The sequence below is a fragment of the Dipodomys merriami genome, unplaced genomic scaffold (genome assembly GCF_024711535.1).
Source record: "Dipodomys merriami isolate MVZ:Mamm:240054 unplaced genomic scaffold, mDipMer1.0.p SCAF_57, whole genome shotgun sequence".
NCBI classification, from domain to species: domain Eukaryota; kingdom Metazoa; phylum Chordata; class Mammalia; order Rodentia; family Heteromyidae; genus Dipodomys; species Dipodomys merriami.
Genome location: NW_027206146.1, coordinates 4,026,757 through 4,044,915, shown reverse-complemented (window position 1 = coordinate 4,044,915; position 18,159 = coordinate 4,026,757). Strand labels below are relative to the sequence as shown.

General features: G+C 51.6%; 2 protein-coding genes across 2 annotated transcripts; one reads left to right on the top strand and one right to left on the bottom strand.

Annotated features, from left to right (window-relative positions):
- Window positions 1–6,363: 6,363 nt before the first annotated feature.
- On the bottom strand, window positions 6,364–10,578 carry LOC138812512 (fMet-Leu-Phe receptor-like). The gene is given in 4 exon segments (XM_070000446.1): window positions 6,364–7,937; window positions 7,939–8,215; window positions 10,306–10,415; window positions 10,527–10,578. Coding segments are annotated over 2 exon segments (1,062 nt in total). The 5' UTR covers window positions 8,206–8,215; window positions 10,306–10,415; window positions 10,527–10,578; the 3' UTR covers window positions 6,364–7,142.
- A 1,034-nt stretch (window positions 10,579–11,612) lies between these two features.
- Window positions 11,613–16,239, top strand: Fpr2 (formyl peptide receptor 2). Its single transcript, XM_070000444.1, has 2 exons — window positions 11,613–11,848; window positions 14,450–16,239. The coding sequence occupies exon 2, from the start codon at window positions 14,460–14,462 to the stop codon at window positions 15,501–15,503; it is 1,044 nt and encodes a 347-aa protein (XP_069856545.1). The 5' UTR covers window positions 11,613–11,848; window positions 14,450–14,459; the 3' UTR covers window positions 15,504–16,239.
- Window positions 16,240–18,159: the final 1,920 nt, after the last annotated feature.

Here is an 18,159-nt window from a genome sequence, read left to right as displayed (position 1 = left end):
TGGGAAGGTGGCTCAGTGGTAGAGCGCTTGCCTTGCATGCATGAGGCCCTGGGTTCGATTCCTCAGCACCACATAAGCAAAAAAAAAAAAAAAAGCTGGAAGTGGCACTGTGGCTCAAGTGGTAGAGTGCTAGCCTTGAGCTGAAGAGCTGAGGGACAGCGCCCAGGCTCAGAGTTCAGGCCCCACGACCAGACCCCCCCAAAAAAATTAAAAAATAATAATTTTTGTCTGAGACTATGGCTGTCCACTCTCTTTCTGTGAACAGGTGTGCTGATGATCTCTCTTACTGTGAACAGGTGTACTGATGGCTCTTACTGTGAAAGGGTGTGCTGGCCATTCTTCAGGTCTGAGTCTCTGGCTCTCCGGATTCTAATCATTGAAATTCTCCCTTCCCTTTCCCCCCTCCCTTCCCCTCCCCTCCCTTCCAGTCCCTTTTTCTGCTCTCCCTCTCCTCTCCTCTCCTCCCATCATCCTCTATTTTGCTCTGGGTGTCTCCACATGTCTCATCCCCACTGACTTTCTTATTGGTGATACTCGGAGTTTCTCATCTTTCCTGTGTGTTTCTCCCCCCTCCTCCTTTCTCTGTATCTTTCTTTCTAGCTATCATGTCTATTTCCCCATCCACCCACCTGTCTGCCTGTCTGTCTGTCTGCCCGTCCGTCCGTCCATCTGCCTGCCTGCCTGCCTCTGGTCCCTCAGCGGCCACATCCCTGCCTCTGGTTCTGTTCAACTTCCCCAGCTGTGAGTCACGCTGTGTATTGCACGGATTCTTGTTCTGTCTCTTCCAGTGAGCTTTCCTCACACAGCCAAGTCCTCACGCCCTGGGTTTCCCCGGCTGGTGCCAGGTCCAGCCATCGCCTGAGCCAGGCCATCAGGGAAAAAAAGCCCCATGGGGCCAAGTCTTGCTGGGGCATCGCCCAGCCCTGGGGTCTGGCTATGTGTGGAGGATGATCTTCAGGCGTGGAGGCCGATGGGAGGGCACAAAGCAGGCTCCACCCAGAAGCTGGGCATTTGGCTGCCTGACCCTGACCCTGCCCTGCTTGTCAGGCGGAGCAGCTGTATAAAACCAGATGTTTCTAAAACCAGAGCCTGCCTAAGCAGGGAAGAAGGGGACTTGAGGGCCCCGTGTTTTCCTCCACCGGAAGTCCCAGCCGCAGGCTGTGCTCTGCATCCAGCCGTCTGGCCCCTAGAGCACCGTCTGGTCTCCCAGAATTCCTTGCAGCAATAGGTGACCTGGGCCTGAAGCAGCAAAGATAAGAACCAGTGATGGAGGGCTGAAGCTGGGGTGCCCCCACTCTGGTGGAGACCCCCTCCCCGGCCCCATCTCCCAACTACCGCCCCCAGAGTCCTCCCCGCAGTGCAGGCTGCGGTTTTCCTGAGATGTCAGCCATCAGGAGCGGACCTGAGCCAGTGGTTCACAGGACCCAGGGAAGAGGTGGGGGAGAGAAGTCCAGAATGGAGATCAGCACGGGTATGCCCCAGCTGGGCTGGGCCATGCCAGGCTCACAGGGTGACTCAGCAGGGCCCTGCCCTGTGGAGAGCCCAATCTGATGGAGGAGGCAGCTGTGTAAATAGAGGACCCCACGCCAGGGCAGGAATGATCCAACCCTGCTACATCAGGGCGTCTGCCCAGAGGAGGCAGCAGTCGAGGTTGATTTGATGGTTAGGGGGTGAGGGTGGAGGTAGAGTGAGGAAGAAATTGCGTGCCTTCCACCAAGACCGAGTGGGTGGAGGCACGGGGTCCCCAGTGCAGAACTCTTCAATTTTCATTTATTTAGTGCCAGCCCTGGGGCTTGAATTCAAAGCCTGGGCACTGTCCCTTACGTTGATCCACTCAAGGCTGGTGCTCTACCACTTGAGTCACAGCTCCACTTACTTCTGCCTTGTTGGTGATTTATTGGAGATAATGAGTCCCATGCACTCTGCTGTCCAGGTCGGCTTTGAACTATGAACCATGTGGCCTGGCTGGGATTCTTCTTGGACAGAGTCAGGTTCTCAGATCCTGGTTTTTCCCAGGGAGGCAGAGGGGAAAGGAGAAAGGAGGAGGAAGGAGCGAGCCCAGCCCCTGGGAACCCCCTCTGTCCCCCTTTGAAGAGGGGGAAGAGGAGTTCCCAGAGATGACGGGGTGGCGGCAGGGGACCCCTGGGTGGGCAGTACTCAGGATTGGCAAAAATCTCAGTTTTCAAAGAACTTCCAGGAACTCTGACAGCTTGAGCCGTGGGCTCCCACTGGAGTCTGGAGAGAATGGCTGAGATAGAATGAGGCCAGGCCGTTCCTGCCAGATTCCCAGATTCCGGGAAACCCCTGAGCCGCCTAGGAAACCCCTGGCCAGGATGAGGACTGTTGGTCCCCCCCCCACCTGCAGAGGGCACCCCAGGGAGGGGAGGACACCCCTGGGAGGTGAGGGCCAGCAGAGGGGGTGACTGTCACCATGCCTCATGTGTACAAATGGACACACTGAGGCAAAATTCCCTCACACAACTAATCAATGATAATAAAAACAGAAAGCCGGGCACTGGTGGTTCACATCTGTCATCCTAGCTACTCAGGAGGCTGAGATCTAAGATCACCAATTGAAGCCAGCTGGGGCAAAAAAGTCCCCGGGAGCCTCTTATCTCCAATTAGCCACTCAAAAAACCAGAAGTGGTGCTGTGGCTCCAAGTGTAGAGTGCTAGCCATGAGCAAAAGAGCTCAGGGACAGTGCCCAGGCCCTGAGTTTAAGCCCCACAATCAACTCCTCCCTTCCCCCGCAAAAAAAAAAAAAAAAAAAAATTAAAGAAAGCCTGGCACCATTGGCTCATCCCTGTCATTCTAGATACTAAAGAGGCTGAGATCTGAGGATTCAGGTTCAAGACCAACCCAGGCAGGAAAATCCATGCAACTCTTATCACTAATTAACCACTAAGAAGCCTGAAGGGGAGCTGTGGATCAAGTGGTAGAACATTAGCATTGAGCAAAAAAAGACAGTGGTCAGGCCCTGAGTTCAAGCCCCAGGACTGACATACAAAAAAAAGAGAAAAGAATCTCACCCTCGGCCCTCCAGTCTCTCCAGTCTTTTCAGTCTAATTCCAGTGGCAACAGGAAGACCACAGACAGGAAAGTGGGGACCATCTGTCCTCAGGGAGTGCATTGTGTCCCCACCACAGGGGTTTTTGTCTATGTCCGTGAGCAAGGCAGAGGTACAGATTAGGAAGGCGTCTGATGGAGTTTCGTTGTTCATCGACAGAAGCCAGATATTTAGGAAGTGGTGAGTTTGTGGATTTTATTACTTTTGTATTTTGGTATTACTGATTTCACTGTTAAATTTTATGACATAACTTCCCTTTTTTATTTAGAAAGAATATTTAGAAAGAATATAATTTGTTATTTCTAGTGCATTATACAGAGAAGAAATAAGTGCATTTCTGTTTGGGGCAATCCCACCCCTTCCTTCCCCCTAAACCAGCCTCCTCCTCCCACATCTTCCCACTATGGCACAGCTCATTTCCCATGTAGTGTATGCTGAACCCCAGGACTGCATTTGTCCACCATTCCTCTTGCCCTGTCTGTGCCCCTCTTTGTCCCCTCCCCTTAGAAAACAACCCCAAATGTTGGTATATGTGGAGGGGAAAAGAAAAAAAATTGTTAAAAAAAGGATACAGGAGGACCCATTGCAACAATGAGATGTACAAGTCATTATGTTGAAAAACAAACTTTACAACTTTGGTGGGGGGTCGAGGGGGGAGAGGGAAGATACAAAGGGATGGGAAGGGGAAACAAAGCAGGAGGCTAAAATGCTTGATAAAAAATGTGCTCATTATCTTACCCATATAATTGTAACCCCTCTGTACAATATTTTCACAATAAGAATATATATAAAAATTTAAAAAAATTATTCCATAATTTGTTATAAGCACATAGTCAAGTTACCTGTATTGGCTTAGTTTTTTGTTACTTAATTTGTTCTAAATTTTAATATGGATGCATGCACAGTGGTAACATTAAAATTATTAATCAAAAGACAATAGCAAAATCATAGATACATATCAGACTTTCAATAGTTGGCACTTATGATGCTAATAATAATTTTGATGAAGATGATGATGACCACAGTGTACCGTGACAATGACAATGTTGTGATTAAAAAGGAAAAAAAACTTTACACAATTTTGAAGCTAGATTTCCTACATTGAATACATAGTAATAAACAGAGTTGGATTACATACAATAAGAATAGCAAGAGGAGAGTTTTAATATCAAGAAATATAATCACATCAACAGGTAGAGAGAGAATAAAAACCCTAATATTATTCCTGCAGTCTCTTTCATGTATACTCAGTTTTCTTGGTGATATTGTTTTCTTATAAATAAAATCATTTATTTCCACAAAAAAGAAAACATCCCAAAGCAAAAGTAAATGCCACCACCACCACCACCACCAAAACCCCATGTTTTCAGTTCTTGGAATTCGTTTTGATAAATAGTTTTTTGTTTGTTTGTTTGTTTTGTCAGTCGTGGGGCTTGAACTCTGGGCCTGGGCACTGTCCTGCACTCTTCAGCTCAAGGCGAGTGCTCTACCACTTGAGCCACAATGCCACTTCTGGTTTTCTAGTGGTTTATTGGAGATAAGAGTCTCACAGACTTTCCTGCCCGGGCTGGCTTTAAACTATGATCCTCTGATGTCAGCCTCCTGAGCAGCTAGGATGACAGGCGTGAGCCACCGGTGCCCGGCTTGATAAATAGTATTTTAACTGTCCAGAGAAGCTCAATCACTGGTTTCCTCCCCTAAGGGGATCCTCCTTTAGTCTGACTCGTTGTGTGTGTGTGTGTGTGTGTGTGTGTGTGTGTGTGTGTGTGTGTGTGTGTGTGTGTGTGTGATGTCTAGGGTCCTGTGGAATTTACCACATCCAGTTGTATGATCTAACTTCCACATGAGAGACTAAACGTGCACCCTGTCTCAGTGCTTGGCTTTCCTCACAAGACCTGGTCCCTTCTAGGCCCATCAATTCCCTGCAAATGACATAGCGTCTAAACAATGGAACTGGTCACATTCATCTCTAATCTCAGAACCCCACCGGTCCTGTGCCCTGCAGATGTGTATGTTCCTGCTTTGCTTTTTCTCTCCCTTTCTGTTCTTATTCCCTCCCCTCCCCTCCCCTCCCCTCTATCCTCTCCCTCTTTCCTTTTTTCTTTTTGCTGGTTATGGGGCTTGAATTCTGGGCCTGGGCGCTGTCCCTCAGCTCTTCAGCTCAAGGCAAGTGCTCTACCACTTGAGCCACAGCGCCACTTCCAGTTTTCTAGTGGTTTATTGGAGATAAGAGTCTCACGGAGTTTCTTGCCCCGGCTGGTTTTCAAACAGGTTCAGATCTCAGTCTCCTGAGTAGCTAGGATTATAGGCGTGAGCGGCACCTGGCTTCCTCTCTCCTTTTTCTCTCTCCTCTCTCTCTCTCTCTCTCTCTCTCTCTCTCTCTCTCTCTCTCTCTCTCTCTCTCTCTCTCTCTCCCTCTCTTCTCTCTCCCCCTCTCCTCTCTCCAGCATACATGGCTTGCTGTTAGGTCCAGTGCAGAGGGCACTCATGGACGTCTCTGGTAGATTTGCGAAGCAGAGTCTAACTTGTCACACCTGGCATTCTACCTATGCCCCTCCTTGTGCTTTGGCCTCCTTGTTCCTGTGAGGTAACAAGCCCTGTCTTCACAGCGGAAGCTCCGCTCCCCCCCAGTGGCCCCATAGCTCCCCTCCGGACACCCTGGATCTGCTGAGGGACTTGACCCCTCCCCACTGCGGTTTTGGCAGCCTGCCAGGGAGCAAGTCTTGAGCTTCAGGAATTTCCCCACAGTTGGAGGTGGGGGGCAGGGTGGGGAGAGTGGGCAGACTTGGGGGCTGCTTGGGTAACAGGAACTGAGGTTCATCCTGATTTCCCAACAGCCTGGGTGGTGGTGGTAGGAAAGGGCAGGCTTATGTACTGGGAGATTGCATGATGGGAACTGCCCTACCTATGGGGTGGAAGGGGGGGAGGGGGAGGGGGAAAGGGAGCTGGCTCCATGCAGGTTCATGGCAGGTGGCAGTGGATGCGCTGACAGAGGAAGAGGAGGAAAAGGAAAGAAGAAGCAAGCCCTGCTCCACAGCATCTCTTCTGGGAGAGGAAAGCTCGCTGAGGTCGGACTGGGAGCTGGAGAGCAGCTGTCTCCCAGTCACTTTGGCATCTCGGCTTTCCTCACCTCTGACTGTCCCAAGGCCAAGATGCTCTCTCCCTCCCCATTAAAAACAAAAGACATCAGTGGCAGTGAAATCAAAACACAGCCATGCCGGGCCTTTGTCTGCCTCGAAGGATGAGTAGGGGACACAGAGGGCCAAGTCAGAAGGCAAAGATTTATTGAAGGGAAAGATGAGCAAGGAGAGAGCATCCCCTGGGGCGCTGTGTGGTGGTGGTGGGTAATCATGGGGGAGTCTCCAGGAGGTGTCTGTGGGACTGTCAAGATGGCTAAGGCACTCTTGTGGGCCATGTCAGGCCTCAGGCTCAATCGCAGGCACCACGCAGCCCCGGTGTGCTCACCCTATGCCCTTTTACCCCTCTGACTGGGCACCTGGCCAGCTCTGGAGCCCAATCTGGCCATGTGCAAGTCTCCTGGGAAAACTGGGACCTGAAATCCTGCCTGGGGCCACCTGTGTGATTCCACAGGGGGACAGGTCGAGGCCATCACTGGGAGCAGAGCTTCTGGGACCTGGCCTTGGCTCCAATTGCTTGGACTGGCTCTTCTTCTGCCCCCCTGCAGTCTACTATAGTTTATTTTTTGTTTTGTCAGTCATGGGGCTTGAACTCTGGGCCTGGGCGCTGTCCCTCAGCTCTTCAGCTCAAGGCTAGCACTTAACCACTTGAGCCACAGCACCACTCCTGGTTTTCTGGGGGTTTATTAGAGATCAGAATCTCACAGACTTTCCTGCCTGTGCTGGCTTTGAACCATGATCCTCAGATCTCAGCCTCCTGAGTAGCTAGGATGACAGGCGTGAGCCACGGGCACCCGGCAGTCTACTGTATTTTCCCCCAAAATCAGGGAGTGTATTTTTCCCCCTTCTGCATGGCTGACCCTAAATTCAGCAGACAGTAAGGTGGACACGAGGTAAGTCAAGGCAGGAAGTGGGATAGGGAGCCTGTCCTTCTGCCTTCACACTGCCCGTTCCTCAGCTCCTGCGGGAGGTGCCACATCATTGGTCCCTGTGTCGCTAGTCTGGGCGGAGTCCTCACTCAGGGCCCTCTCTAGCGCTGCGGGCAGTGAGTGGAGCAGCCGCTGGCGGAAGTCCCGTCCCATGAACACGTAGAGCATGGGGTTGAGGCAGCTGTTGAAGAAGGCCAGGGCACTGGTCACATTCACAGCCACTGCCAGATCGCTCCCCACGCCGCCCAAGAGCTCCCGGATCCTGACAGTGGCCACGAGGGCCACGAGCTGGTAGGGGCACCAGCAGAGGAAGAAGGCGGCCACCACGAACGAGAGGACACGCAGCGGCCGGCTGGACCTGAGCAGGCCCTGACGGCGCATCCTGGCAGCGATGAGCCCGTAGCAGATAGCCACCACTGCCATAGGTACACTGAAGCCCACGATGAAGCGGATGATCCCACGGATGGTCAGCATGACAATCGCCACCCTGGCCTTCTCCGCGGGGTCCCGGGTCCAAGGCGAGAAGTCAAAGGTGCAGGCCGTTCGTCCTCCGGCTTGGGGCACCGTTGTCACGCGGATGATCACTGGCAGGGTGAGGAGCAGAGCGCATGCCCAGGGCACCGCGATGACCTTGCGGGCCAGGCCCACCGTGCGATGGTTCTGGGCCCACACGGGATGCAGGACGCACATGCAGCGGTCCAGGGCGATGAGCGCGATGAGGAAGACGCTCCCGAACAGGTTGATATCTATCACGGTGAAGATGAGCTTGCAAAGGAACCAGCCGAAGGGCCAGCGGCCCAAGGCCTTGGATGCCCTTGGATGCCGTGAGGAAGGGCAGCGTGGAGGTGAAGGAGAGGTCGGCCACAGCCAGGTTCAGGTAGCAGAGCGTGGTGACGGAGCGGGCCATGCGGAAGCCAGCCACCCACACCACCAGCCCATTGCCCAGCACGCCCAGCACGAAGGTGACCGCCATCACCAAGTAAGAGAACGCATCCAGTGCCACGTAGCCAGCAGAGACAGCCCGCGCAGCCGGGGCGGTGGCATTGGTGGGAAGGGAGAAGTTGGCCTCCATCCTGTCACACCTAGAAGGTAGTCAGGGGCAGGTTGGAGATGGGGAACTGCAAACCGGCTCCCCCCTCCCCACCCCTCAGCCCATACCCCTCTCCCTCTCATTCTCCCTCACCTTCCTCTAAAGCTGCCACACTGACCAGCAGGGGGCTCAAGCTTGCCTTATGCCCCCTCCCATCCCACCCCTGCAGCTAACCATATCTACAGATTGCCAAGCTCTTGTCAGGTGGGCTTCCCTGTCCACTAGGCAGATTACTTGCCTGGAAAAGAACCTTGCCCCTCAGAGGGAAACACTGGGCAAGAATGAGTACAGGGAAGACAGGCAATCCAGCTGAGGCTATACACAATAGCTGGAAGACAGAAACAACCCACGGGTCCATCAGTGAGAAAGCACTTGCACGCACGCACACACACACACACACACACACACACACACACACACACACACACACACACACTCTGGTATGTCCATACAATGGAATATTATTCAACCATAAAAAGGAATGAAGCCAGCTGCTGGTGGCTCAAGCTTGTCATACTAGCTACTCAGGGGGCTGAAAGCTGAGGTTCAGGCAGGCTGGGCAGGGAAGTCCGTGAAACTCCTATCTCAAATTAATCACCAAAAAAAAAGAGAGCCAGAAGTGGAGCTGTGGCTCAAGTGATAAAGCATTCGCCTTGAGCTGAAGAGCTTGGGGACAGTGCCCAGGTCTGGAGTTCAAACCCCACAACCAACCAAAAGTAAAAACTAAAACTACCGGGCTGGGAAGATGGTGATAGAGTGCTTGCCTTGCATACTTGAGGCCCTGGGTTCGATTCCTCAGCACCACATAAGCAGAAAAGAGCTGGAAATGGTGCTGTAGCTCAAGTGGTAGAGTGCTAGCCTTGAGCTGAAGAACTGAGGGACAGCACCCAGGCCCAGAGTTCAAGTCCCATGACCAACAAATAAATAAATAAATCTACCATTAAAAAAAAAGTTCAGGAGCTGGGCGCTGGTGGCTCACGCCTGTAATCCTAGCTACTCAGGAGGCTGAGATCTGAGGATCGCGGTTCAAAGCCAGCCCGGGCAGGAGAGACCGTGAGACTCCTATCTCCAATAAAACCACCAGAAAACCGGAAGTGGCGCTGTAGCTCAAGTGGTAGAGCGCTCGCCTTGAGCTGAAGAGCTAAGGGACAACGCCCAGGCCCAGAGTTCAAGCCCCACGACCGACAAAAAAAAAAAAAAAAAAGTTCAGGGACAGTTTCCACTAATGAAATAAAACAGTTCAGGGACAGCACTCAAACACTGAATTCAAGCCCCAGGGACCAGCAGGAGGGAAAAAAAAGAGAAAAAAGTAAAAGAAGCCAGCTGGGTGTACACCTGTATTTCCACTGATCTCTGGAAACAAGTGTCAGAGTCCAAGGTCCATCCTCACTCCAACTCTGACCAGCCCAATCCCTCAAAAACATTCTATTCCTTCACATCTTTCTGCAGCACCAATATGTTTGTATATGTGTGTATACACACATGTACACATCTATGTATACACATATAGATAGACAGACAGACAGACAGACAGACAGATAGATAGATAGATAGATAGATAGATAGATAGATAGATAGATAGATAGATAGATAGATATTGGTGCCAGTACTTAGGCTTGAACTCAGGACCTCAGCTTTTTTGTTCAAGGCTGGAGCTCTACTACTGAGCCACACATACCTCCATTTCCAGCATTTTGCTGATTCATTACAGGTCATGTCTGTAATCCTAGCTACTCAAGAGGCTGAGATCTGAGGATCTTGGTTCAAATCTAGCCCAAGCAAAAAAGTCCCCAAGAGACTTTTATCTCTCAATTAACCACTCAAAAACCAGAAGTGGAGTTGTTGTAGCTCAAAGTGGTAGAATACTAGCAAAAGAGCTCAGAGACAGTGCTCAGGCCCTGAGTTCAAGGCCCACAACTGACAAAAAAAGTCTTTCCAATGTGTCTTCTCAGGCTGGCTTTGAACAAAGATCCTCAGATCTCAGGTTCCTGAGTAGCTAAGATGTCAGGTGAGAGCTACGAACACCTGGCTGATAAGCTCTCTCTATCATTCCTAATAATAATATGAGTGGGAACACTTTACCCTTCACAAAATGGCTCTTCAGTCTCACTTCCCTCTTTACTTTCCTTGACTCGCCTTCACAAGGAGTGCTGCTGTTGTTGGGATTCACTTCTCTGTGGTTCGCTCCAGACCTATTGATTATATACCTCATCATGCAACACAGTGCCCATCCCCTCACTCCCCACCCAGCAAGAATGGGTTCCCAACCTGGATGTTCCAGCAGCTGGGGTCCTCACACTCACTCTCTCTCTTGCTTGCTCACTCGCTCACTTGCTCAGGGTCCTTCCAAGTCCTGGTCTCAGGAGAATGGCCAGCTGGTGTGACATCAGCAGAAGATACCTCTAGATAAATAGGGCAGGGTAGAGGAAGTAAAACCAAAGGGGCAAGAGGAAATAGGAAACCAGGACTCCCCTGGTGACTCACGATGACCCCTAGAACATACCAATGTTACCCCTGTTTTACTGGAAGGGGAGTGGGCTGGGCCCTTTAAGAAGTGAAGTGTGCCCGGCACTGGTGGCTCACGCCTGTAATCCTAGCTACTCAGGAGGCTGAGATCTGAGGATCACAGTTCAAAGCCAGCCCGGGCAGGAAAGACCGTGAGACTCCTATCTCCAATAAACCACCAGAAAACCGGAAGTGGCGCTGTAGCTCAAGTGGTAGAGCGCTCGCCTTGAGCTGAAGAGCTGAGGGACAGCACTCAGGCCCAGAGTTCAAGCCCCACGACCAACAAAAAAAAAAAAAAAAAAAAGTGAAGTGTTTGAGGGCTGGGGAGGGGGACGTGGCTTGGTCAAGCCCTTGCCTGTTCAATCCAAAGTCCTGAGTTCAAACCCCAGGACTACCAAGACAAGCAAACACACACACCCTCCAGGGCCTGAGGAGAGAGATCCAATTCTGGACATTGGGATCCTCCGACAGGCTCTGGAGGAGCTGAGATTACAGGTGTGTGAGTTACCAGGGCCCAAGTTGTCTTGGAAGTCTTTCAAAATCTGACCACTTTTCTGGAAGCTGGGCTCATAGGGTGCCAGTTCCTCCTGACCACCTGTTTCCCAACGTGTGCGAATGCACAGACAGACCGCACTCCCCGGATTTGCAAACCACGACCCCAGCCTGCTCACACTGGCACAGGCAATGTGTGCTGGGGAAAGTTCTTGAGGTGGAGAAAAGAGGAAAGATGGAAATGGCTTCCCCTCAGGGTGGCACCCCCCCTCCCTATTGCAAAATCTCGGCAAAGCCCACGGGAAATGGCATCAGGCTGGCTGGCTGGGCCCCCCCACAGGGGAAATCTCTGCTTCAGTTGCACAAGTTTCCCGCCCATCGACTGCTTCAACTGTTCTAAGGGCCTCTGAACATCTGGAGGGCCTGGCTTGATATCGGATGTGTGAATTGTGCTTTCCCAGGAGCAGACCGCAGAGGGAACCTTAAGAAAGGCCAAGTTTGTGTTTCCTGATCGTTCCTCCTCATTCTTTCCTCCTCGTCCTTCCCGGCAACCCCAGCTGAAGGCTGAGAACCTAACTGGCTCCACAAGAAGCTGGGGAACAGGCTCAGGAAGAGGCCTCAGTCCGTGGTAAGTTGGGAGGATCTGACCATTCAAAACTTGTTTGAGCTGGGCACCGGTGGCTCATGCCTGTAGTGGTTCATTGGAGATAAAGAGTCTCACAGACTTTCCTGCCCAGGCTGGCTTTGAACCATGATCCTCAGATCTCAGCCTCCTGATTACAGGCATGAGCCACCAGCTCACCTAGAGTGTTGACTTGCTTTTTTAAAATTTTGTTTTAGGGCTGGGAAGGTGGCTCAGTGGTAGAGCGCTTGCCTTGCATGCTCAAGGCCCTGGGTTCGATTCCTCAGCGCCACATAAGCAAAAAGAAAAAAGCTGGAAGTGGTGCTGTGGTTCAAGTGGTAGAGGGCTAGCCTTGAGCTGAAGAGCTGAGGGACAGCGCCCAGGCCCAGAGTTCAGGCCCACTACCGGACCCAAAATAAAATAAAATTTTGTTTTGGACATAATCTTTAGGAAATTGTTAAACTGATGGTTGGGTATGGTGGTCCACACCCAAAATCCAGCCCTTAGAAAGTAGAGACAGGCTGATCAGAAGTTCAAGGTCACCCCAGGTAACTGAGTGAAACAAAGTAAAAAAATAAATTGTAACTGACATACATGGCTGGTGTTCCTGATCCCGAGGTGTTTCTATGAAAAGTGGGCTTTGGGACAGGGCCAAATGAACTTGGTAGTGTTGTAGAGTTAGCTTCCTGTAGCAGAGTCTGGGGGGGGGGGGATGGGCAATACAGGAACAAAAGGGCAATTAGGCAAAAAATCAGGGGAGGCTGCCTTACATCTCATGTCAGATGAGACCCCTGAGGACACAAAATTCAAGCTGGGAAACATCAGGAGCAGAGCATGCAAAGTCTCCAGATGGTAGTGAACTGAGGAGTATAGGGGTCTGAGTGGACATAGGAGGGGTAAGAAACAGGTAGGGCCAGCAAGGCACCAGAGGCTCACACCTGTCATCCTGGCTACTCAGGAGGCTGAGATCTGAGGATTGCAGTTCAAAGCCAGCCTGACCAGGAAAGTCCATGAGACTCTTTTTTTTGGGGGGGGGGGTCCGGTTGTGGGGCCTGAACTCTGGGCCTGGGTGCTGTCCCTCAGCTCTTCAGCTCAAGGCTAGCACTCTACCACTTGAGCCACAGCACTACTTCCGGGTTTTTTTTCTTTTTGCATATGTGGTGCTGAGGAATTGAACCCAGGGCCTCAGGCATGCAAGGCAAGCGCTCTACCACTGAGCCACCTTCCCAGCCCTCCATGAGACTCTTATGTCCAATTAACTACCAGAAAACCAGAAGTGGTGCTATGGCTCAAATTGGTAGAATGCCAACCTTGAGCAAAAGAGCCAAATGACAGTTCAACACCCATTGCTGGCACGTACACATACACACACACACACACACACACACACACACACACACACACACACACACACACACACACACACACACAGAGCATTTGATAGTATAAAGAATTCTCAATCGCATGTCTTTCTTTCTGATTGGATCCTGTTTCCACTAGTCTGCATATAGCTGTAGCTTCCATTTGCCTTCCAAGGAGGAAGGCCTGGTCCTGAATGGAAATCTTCCAGGACGCATCGTAAGCCAGCACTTAACATGAACACATCTTTGTGCTCGAGCAGAGGTGGGCGGGTTCAAATCTGTTTCCACCAGTGATTCTGGTTCAGAAAGTTGGCACCATCCATACCCCCCGCCCAACCTGCCTCCCAAGTCTCCCACTGCTCCTGTTCCTTCCCACTGGCTAGAATGGTTGGCTCAAATTGAGAGCTGAGTAGAACACAGCAGTTCCTGACACTCCATGATAACTGATCCCATCCGGTGGTGTCAGCACAAGAGGAAGTTGGTAAAATAACAAGGTTCCTGTTTTCACTGTGTATGCGTGTGTGCGTGCGTGCGTGCGCGTGCAATCACGCATATGTTCTTTGTGTGTGCCAAGGCTTGAACTGAGGGCCTGAGGCCTGTCCCTGAGCTTATTTTGTTCAAGACTTCCGCTCACTTGAAGACTCACTTAAACCACAGCACCACTTATGGCTTTTCTGGTGGTTCATTGGAGATAATAGTCTCCTGGCCTTTCCTGCCCAGACTGGCTTTGAAACACAATCCTCAGATCTCAGCCTCCTGAGTAGCTTGGATCACTACATCAATTCTTACAGTTTCCTTTTGTCATCAAAATGACACATTTACAACTGTACAGAAAAATAGAAGCCAGGAGCCGGTGGCTCACACCTATCATCCTAGCTACTCAGGAGGCTGAGATCTGAGGATTGCGGTTCAAAGTCAGCCCAGGCAGGAAAGTCCATGAGACTCTGGTCTCCAATGAACCACTCAGAAAAATGGAAGTGGAGCTGTGGCTAAAGTGGTAGAGCGCTTGCCTTGAGCTGAAGAGCTGAGGGACAGCACCCAGGCCCTGAGTTCAAACCCCACAACTGACTAAATAAATAAATAAACAAAATAGAAAGACCAGCCAAGAGAGCTCCATTTTGTTTGCCGGTTTTGCTGGCTTCCAAGGCTCAGCTGTGGGCCCCCCCCCCTAGGGTGGATAGGCTCCCCAGGGTCCCCACCCCCCGCCCCACCTCTGCTGAACTGACCCAGAGTTGGAATGTTCCAGGTGCGGCATCATGGAACCCAACTTCTCCATTCCCCTGAACGGCTCTATGGGGGTGCCGTCCACCCCACAGGACTCCACGGTGCTGTGGGTGCTCTCCCTGGCAGTGCTGGCAGTCACCTTTGTGCTGGGAGTGCTGGGTAATGGGCTGGTGGTGTGGGTAGCTGGCTTCCGCATGGCCCGCTCCGTCACCACGCTCTGCTACCTGAACCTGGCTGTGGCTGACCTCTCCTTCACCTCCACGCTGCCGTTCCTCATCGTCTCAGTGGCCATGAAGGAAAGGTGGCCCTTCGGCTGGTTCCTCTGTAAGTTCGTCCACATCGTGGTGGATGTCAACCTGTTCGGGAGCGTCTTCCTCATCGCATTCATCGCCCTGGACCGCTGCTTGTGCGTCCTGCATCCCATTTGGGCCCAGAACTCCCGCTCAGTGGGCCTGGCCCGCAAGGTCCTCGTGGTGCCCTGGGTTCTGGCCCTTGTCCTCACCCTTCCGGTGATCATCTTCTTAACCACCGTGAGCGACCCTGCGGGGAACGTGTACTGCACCTTCAGCTTCAGGGCCTGGGGCGACACGAGGGAAGACAGGCTGAGGGTGGCCATCCCCGTGTTGAAGGCCCGAGGAGCCGTCCGCTTCCTCGTTGGCTTCAGCGCGCCCATGGCGGTGGTGGCCGTCTGCTATGGGCTCCTCGCTGCCAGGATCCACAGGAGAGGCCTGCTGACGTCCAACCGGCCCCTGCGCGTCCTCACAGCAGTCGTGGCCTCCTTCTTCATCTGCTGGTTCCCCTTCCAACTGGTTGCCCTTCTAGATACAATCTGGCTCAAAGAAAGGTTGTTGGAAGGGAAGTATCAGAGCCTGGAGCTCCTGATCAACCCCACCAGTGCCCTGGCCTTCTTCAACAGCTGCCTCAACCCCATGCTCTATGTCTTCGTGGGTCAGGACTTCCGCGAGAGACTCATCCACTCATTGCCCACCAGCCTGGAGAGGGCCCTGAGCGAGGACTCGGCCCAGACCAATGACAAGGTGACCGACTTTGGGCTACCTTCCTTAGGGACTGATTGACCAGTGGTGCCGGGAACCCCCCTTGTCCCCCCGTGGCTCACACCTCTCATCCTAGCTACTCAGGAGGCTGAGATCTTGAGATGACAGTTCAAAGCCAGCCGGGGCAGGAAAGTCCATGAGACTCTTATTTCCAGTAAACTATTAAAAAAAAAAAGGCAGAGGTAGAGCTGTGGCTCTAGTGGTAGATCACTTGAGTGAAAAAGGCTAGAGACAGCGCCTAGGTCCTGAGTCCCTAGAACCAGAAAAGGAAAATAAAGAAAAGAAAAAAAGAAATCCATCTCTCTTTGGGAGACAGAGACAGAAATAACTTCTATACTTTTGCTACAGCATCGTCAAATATTGTTAAAAGACTCTGGGATGATAAGCATCCTTTTGAAAATTTTCAGTGATTAAGTATTGTTAACATACTGTTCTGCTGAGCCCTTGTTGTAAGCAGCCTATTGAAAGCCGTCTTAGCCCCACAGAAGACTCATCTTCATAACGGATGCCCTGATTGGAGCAAACACACAGGATGAGCCTGAGGTGGGTAATGCCTCATCTCATTTCCAGCTTCCTCTTATTTTCAGTAGAAAAGTGTCTCCAGTCCCTGATCCAGGTTCTCTCAAATAATGAGAATGGAGAATGGCACAAAAGCAGAGTCTCTAGTCTACATGATTCACCAAGAGATCCTCCCCCTACGGATAAAATAGTAACCACTGTGTTTACAGAAAAAATGAATAAACCAGTAGTTATTGAATGAATGACTCCATAAACCATAATATCACCTAGGGGGTCCAGTGAGAATCTTGTACAAGTGTGTGTGTGTGTGTGTGTGTGTGTGTGTGTGTGTGTGTGTGTGTTGTTGGAGATTAAATCCAGGGCCTTGCACATGCTTACAGGTATTCTACCACTGAGCTACATCTCCAGGCATCAGGCGATGATATTTGATCTCTAAAATGATTGCTAACCCTTATAGCATGAATGAGGCTGACCAGTAAGCTCCCCACAGGCCTCCCTCCTTCTTCCCCTCCTTCCCCTCCTTCCTTCCTTTTCCCTCTTTTCTGCTCTCCCTCCCTTCCTTCTACCTTCTGGCATTGGACCCCTGGCTTACCCTCCTAAGTAGCAATGGCTATAGGTATGAACGTCTATGCTCACTTAGAAAACTTACATCTTTTTAAATGTTTTTTGCCAGTCCTGGGGATTGAACTGAGGGCCTGGGCACTGTCCCTGGGCCTATTTTATTCAAGGCTAAGGCTCCACCACTTTGAGCTTCTGGCTTTTGGGTGGTTCATTGGAGATGAGAGTCTCATAGATGCTCCTGTCCAGGCTGGCTTTGAACCGCGATCCTCAGATCTCAGCCTCTGAGTAACTAGGATGACAGGTGTGAGCCACTGGCACCTGGCTGAAAACTTACATTTTTTTTTCTTTTTTGTCAGTCATAGGGCCTGAACTCTGGGCCTTGGCGCTGTCCCTCAGCTCTTCAGCTCAAGGCTAGCGCTCTACCACTTGAACCACAGTGCCACTTCCAGCTTTTTCTGGTTATGTGGTGCTGAGGAATCTAACCTAGGGCCTCATGCCGAGCCAGCTTCCCAGCCCTGAAAACGTACTATCTTTTAAAAACAAAGCAAACACACCTGTGCCCTGTGCACACATAACCCTGTGTCCTGTAATCATTCACTCCTGGCTGGGGTACCTGGGACACAGATCCTTCCAGTTCCTTTCCTTCCTTCCTCCTGCCCCATTTCCTCACCCCTCCCTCTGTGGAGAGCACTTTTACCAAGAACATCAGCGCCCCCTGGGGTCAGGTCAGGACACTGCAGGCTCAGACATGGTGCTTGGCTAGGAAACCATGAATTTCCATCTGTGGGAGGGAAAGTACCCGAATCTCCAGACCCTGGGCTCTGAACTCCATGTACCCCTCCCTTCTCTTTTTTTTGGGGGGGGGGGTCCTGTCGTGGGGTCTGAACTCTGGGCCTGGGTGCTGTCCCTCAGCATTTCAGCTAAAGGCTAGCACGCTACCACTTGAGCCACAGCGCTACCTCCGGCTTTTTGTTTTCTGCTTATGTGGTGCTGAGGAATTGAACCCAGGGCCTCATGCATGCAAGGTAAGCGCTCTACCACTGAGCTACCTTTCTAGCCCCCCCTCCCTTCTCTTAAAGTGTTGCCTTCTCCTGCCTTGGCAGCTTTTCCCTTTGGAACTGCTCTGCTGGATCTGCATGGATTGACTTCCTTTTGTTGTTTTGTTTTGGACAGTGATGGGGCTTCAACTCAAGGTTTTTTCACTCAAGGAGTGCACATTACCACTTGAGCCCCAGCACCACTTCTGGTTTTCTCGTGGTTTATTGGAGATACAATTCTCACAGACTTTCCTGCCCAGGCTGGCTTTGAACTGCAATCCTCAGATCTCAGCCTCCTGAGTGGCTAGGATGACAGGCATGAGCCACCGGTGCCCAGGTAGATGGCAGAGTCTTTTATTTGGGGCCTCAGCCCAGATACTTATTTCTGGGGTTCTGCGATGTTTTCTACACCCCAGGATCAGCTGTAACAGTGGATTCACTGGTGAACTCAGTGAGCCCTGGTTCCCGTGGACACAGAGGCAAGCGAGGCACTGCTGGCTTCCTGCTGTCCTTGCTACAGGGCGGTGGGTCCTGGGCAGTCTCCCAGGCAGCTCTGCCAC

Excerpts from the sequence above, each read along its gene's own strand:
- Fpr2 (XM_070000444.1), top strand. The coding sequence starts at position 14,460 with ATGGAACCCAACTTCTCCATTCCCCTGAACGGCTCTATGGGGGTGCCG.